Genomic DNA, 5,000 nt, shown 5'->3' on the forward strand with positions numbered 1-5,000 from the left:
CATTTTCTTATTATCCCCCATAATTTTCTTATGTTGGAAGTAAGCCTATAGTAGGTTAAGCATTTGCTCTAAGGGCATGTTAGGGTAATCCACAATACGTTTGATCCCATTCTAGACACTGCTTTGTTTAGCAAAGCAGATTAAAACATACATATTGCATAGAGTCTCTCCCCGTTGACGCAAGAATTATACATAAAATCATCGTAGTAAAGACAGCCATAATTCTCCTGGTTTCCTCCGTCAGGTTGGCCTGGATACCAGTGACAGGAAAACATATTTACTGGTCTTCCATCCGTCCAAATCCATCTGGAAAGAGTAAAGGAAGATTGTTTTCTTAGCAATCAGTACATTAGAAGGCATTTCATTTCCTCTCCGGTATTTTGTTTAGCATTTACATAAAAGGTGAATTCAGCCATTCAAAGTTTGCTCTTTCTATGAGATTCCAAGCGAGTAGGCCTCTGTATCAGATTCCTGCATATCTAAGTCTACAGATCGCGCACGGAAATTCTCAAGATCGTCAACTCCCGTTTTTTTGTGTCGAAGAAATTAAAAGAATTCAGGAAAGAATACTAAAAGCTCAAAGGATTCCTTATCTTTCAGATCTACAGATCTTTGAAGAGCAAAATATCTGGATCCTATAACTCACGCCCAACAAATAAATGGTATACCGACACGCAAGTTATTTTTGGGTCTAAAATTCCCATTTACATTGTAACTAGTCTGTCCCTCGGCAACACTAAAACGTTTCCTGTCGTATGACAAAACAAAACTTAGCCACAAATCCGAAATTGACCACAACATTCATGAACTGTACTTACCTTCCTTCATTAACCTCGTCAGTGCAACCAATGTGGAATCCTACGTTTAACATCTCTGAGAAAAAAATATGATGATTGCTCACGTTAGACATTCATAAAATGAAATGTAACTGAACTATAACTGAAGGTATATCAAACATTAAAATATATATAGTGATCTTGAAGCACAGGTGGATGTTAGCAGAAAACAATACTTTTTTTATCAGGTTTCAAAATAAATAATTATCGGAATTAGGGTACCAAAAAAGAATGCGAAAAAGGGGTCGACCAGCACCATTTCATTATGTTATTTCATACAGTTTTTAATTTTGTGTTTTTTTTCTGAATAGAATTATTTCATGTTCCTATTTTCATTTAGCACTGCGGATCTAACAGTTACATTACAAGTCATTTTAACCCTTCTGCATAGCAATTCATATTCTTCAAAACAAGAAACTTGTAAGTCTTCTTCTTGGAATATAAATAGATATGTTATCATGCACAGACCATCACATCCGTAACTTGACAAAATAATTTGGGCTTGCAATTCTTTACAAAGTTTTCGACTAGAAGATACAAAGGTAAGCAAGCAACAATCACCTCCAGAATTACACCTGTCAAAAATATTATTTGGAAACAAGCATTCTTAGGACGGATATTGCTGAACAGTTTCCCATATCGACCCACAACCAGCTTACTTATCGGATCATGTCATCTGATGAAGTACATTTATTGGAGTATGACTTTTCGAACTATTTGTTTCTTATAATTCCAAAGTTATTTCCAAGTTGAATTTGTGTGAAGAGCAGGGTTGGCAAAAACCAATGTTTTTTTTATTTTTTTTTTTACCAAAAACCTTGTTTTTTTCGTTTAAACCATGTTTTTTTTTTTAACTATGAAACATGTTTTTTTACGGGTTTTTCATTTTTTTGTGCTACTACGTATGGTTTTTTATGGGTTTATTTAATTTTTGTCCTACCCAGGATAAAACTAAAGCAATTTTAATGAAAATCACACAATTCTGTGGCCCTATACGTATATGACATACAAGTATGATGTATCCATACACTTTAAGAAGGATTAACAAAGTTTAATAGTTCCATTATCTGTATGGGCAAAATTAACAATCTCCATATATATATATATATATATATATATATATATATATATATATATCTATATATATATCATATATATATAATATATATATATATATATATACTATATACTATATATATATATATATATTATATATTATATATAATATATATATATATATATATATATATATATATATATATATATATATATATATATATATATATATGATATATATATTATATATATATATATATATATATATATATTATCTATATATATAGTTTATATATATATATCATGTATGTATATATATATATATATATATATATATATATATATATATATATAGTAGTTATATATATATATATATTATATATATATATATATATATATCTATATATATATATATCTATATATATATATTATATATATATATATATATCGTAGGACACTATGGTTGAAAGTCCAAATTTTTGGTTTAATGCAATACTTCAAACAACTGCATATGAGAAGAGAGAGAGAGAGAGAGAGAGAGAGAGAGAGAGAGAGTAGAGGTGCTTTAGTTTTTTGGATATATTATGTCTAATACCTGTATCTGGTTTGTTTACAAGTTTGGATCTGATTCAGTCAAATATCAAGTTACCAATTTACCATTTTAAGGGTTATATTTTTATTAATGAACTTTTCTGACTTTCTATATTCAAAAAAATAAATAAATACCAGATTTAAATAGCAGATTAATATGATTACATGATCATAGTCATTTAATCATAAATATGGCTAGTTGGCTACTGTAAGAACACAGCCAAGCTAGTGCTACTGGCATGCCTTGCATAGTGGCATGCTACTCTAGTAATGGTGTAATGGTAGGCTACAATCTTTATTACCTAAAATAAAAGTTATAAAGGAAACATGAAGACCGAAAACTAAAAAAAAAAAAAAAAAAAAAAAAAAAAAACTTTTCCACCAAGTTTGACGGAACTTGTTTCAAACGCATAGGATTTTAATGTATTAAAAGGGTAAGTGTGACAAACTACTTTCAGTCACTCAAATGCACTGCGGTCTACCTTTGTACTAGGTTTTGACTGAAATCCCTTAGCCATGCATGAAAAGTTGTGATGACAGTTTAAGAGTGACAAACTCGTCGAGATATGTCTTAACATATATACTGATGCTTAAAAAATCACAGTAGATGCACGTGACTTCATAAATAAGCAAATTCCACAGGAAAATGATAGTCAGAAATCCAAGCGCTTTCGTCTTTACAAAATTTATTGGTAAATCCATTATTGGCGTTGAGTTTTCCGCCAAACTGTAAATTACAGAGATTTTACGGCGTGAGTTTTCTGCCGTGTTAGGTGCCAGTAGTAACTGTATTTGCAGGGATTTTACGGTAATCTTGCCAAGTATCGGTGTTGCGTATTCCGCATGCCCCTGGCAACATTTGCAGTTTTGCAACTGCCTTCCATCCTATTATTCTTAGGCTAGACTATAAGCATTTTGCTGCTGAGGAGATGGCCAGTAACTCAGCACTGGAGGAGGCTAAGGCCTTCACAGAAGCCGGAAGAGCCATGGGGCTGGAGGGAGCAAAACTTATCAATTGGGTGAACGATAAGCTAAAGGAAACAGCCCAAGAGAGAGCAGTCGAAAGGGAGAAGGAGAGAGAAGCACAAGAGAAAAGAGAAGCAGCTGAAAGAGCATTCCAGGCAGCCGAGAGGAAAGCTCAAGAGAAAAGAAAAGCAGATGAGAGGGAAGCACAAGAGAAAAGAGAATCAGCTGAGAGGGCATTCCAAGCAGCCGAAAGGGAGAAAGAAAGAGCACATCAACTCGCTATGGCAGTCCATAGTGCCTCTCTGGCACCCCTGAGTGCCACGCCCCCTGTGCCCCCGCTTTCACACTCTCACCTCCACAGCATGGGCGCCCTCATTAGGACTTGGGACGATAATGAACCCAACACCTGGCTCGATCATGTCATGCAGGTGTTTGAGAACTTCAATCCAACCACTCAGGAAGTGGCCCTCCTCCTTAGCAAGCATCTCGCTGGCAAAGGGCAGACTACATTCGAGGCCCTTCCACTGAATGAGCAACAAGATCTCGCCCTCGTCCGAGAGGCAATCCTTAGGGCTTACGAGTTGACCCCAGACCGGTGGAGGCAGAAATGGAGGACTGTGCCCAAGGAGGCTAACCAAACATAGACGGAGTGGATAGCCAAGAAAGCACCGGCACTCCATAGGTGGACAAGACTCCTAAAACTATTCAGGAGTGCTGTAAATGGGCAGACACCTATGACACCCACCATCCGCTACAGAGTTCTTTAAAAAAGAAAATACTCCCTGCTCTCCCTCTCACTTCTGCTGCCACCTCTCAGCCTACCCAGCGCCTAAGTATTTTTCCATGGAAACCAGTGTGTGGGCATTGCAGTAAGCCAGGTCACACCATGGAGCAGTGCCTCTTAAAGATGGATCCTCCTCAGCAAGCTGCTGCCACTCCTCAGAATGGACTACCCCATCATCCTAATAACAAGAATAACGGGCATTGGAACAGAAATAAAAGGCCCAGGCCTGATTTTAGCAAGAGTTTCTGTGACTCATGCAAAGTGCATGGACAGACTGCTGCCTGGGCAGGATGCCCCAAAAGAGCTTCTGTTTTTGCCATTGCTATGGCCTTGACGAATCCTTCAGCTCTAGGCCCTCCTGCTCAGGGCCCCATATTTGTCGCACCTCCCAGAGGTTGCTACCCTGCCCAAAAGGTCCAAGCTTTTGACTACCCTGGTGCAAAGGCATCCATTATCTGAGAGGATAAAATTCTTTATGGAGCGCAGGTTGATAGGCACAAATTCATCACGATAGAGAGCCTCAACCACATCAAGATGTTCTTACTTACTGTCTGGTTGAGAGTCACACAACATCACTGTTCTAAGATATGTACCATGGCAGTAGCTACAAGTATACCAGGAGGTTATGACGTCCTGCTAGGACAAGATTTTAAATCTCCTCCTACCTTTGTACCGTATCAGGGCCTCCGCCCTCACATAGCTCCAGATCCATTCCATGGGCCTCCAAGAGCCACCTCTGCACAGCGAGTGCCACTTGAAGGTGCCAG

At 37.1% G+C, this 5,000-nt stretch overlaps 1 protein-coding gene across 1 annotated transcript in view; it reads right to left on the minus strand.

Moving 5' to 3' along the window:
- The window catches only part of LOC135209724 (brevican core protein-like), a 22,714-nt gene that overhangs the window by 288 nt on the left and 17,426 nt on the right, over positions 1–5,000 (minus strand). The window contains exons 4-5 of the mRNA XM_064242486.1: positions 819–873; positions 1–306 (exon numbers count right to left, since the gene is read on the minus strand). The exon at positions 1–306 is cut by the window's left edge and continues 288 nt beyond it. Coding sequence (XP_064098556.1) covers positions 141–306; positions 819–873 — 221 coding nt within the window. The 3' untranslated portion in view covers positions 1–140. The remainder of the gene's footprint in view (positions 307–818; positions 874–5,000) is intronic.

Source organism: Macrobrachium nipponense, chromosome 38, assembly GCF_015104395.2.
Source record: "Macrobrachium nipponense isolate FS-2020 chromosome 38, ASM1510439v2, whole genome shotgun sequence".
Classification (NCBI taxonomy): domain Eukaryota; kingdom Metazoa; phylum Arthropoda; class Malacostraca; order Decapoda; family Palaemonidae; genus Macrobrachium; species Macrobrachium nipponense.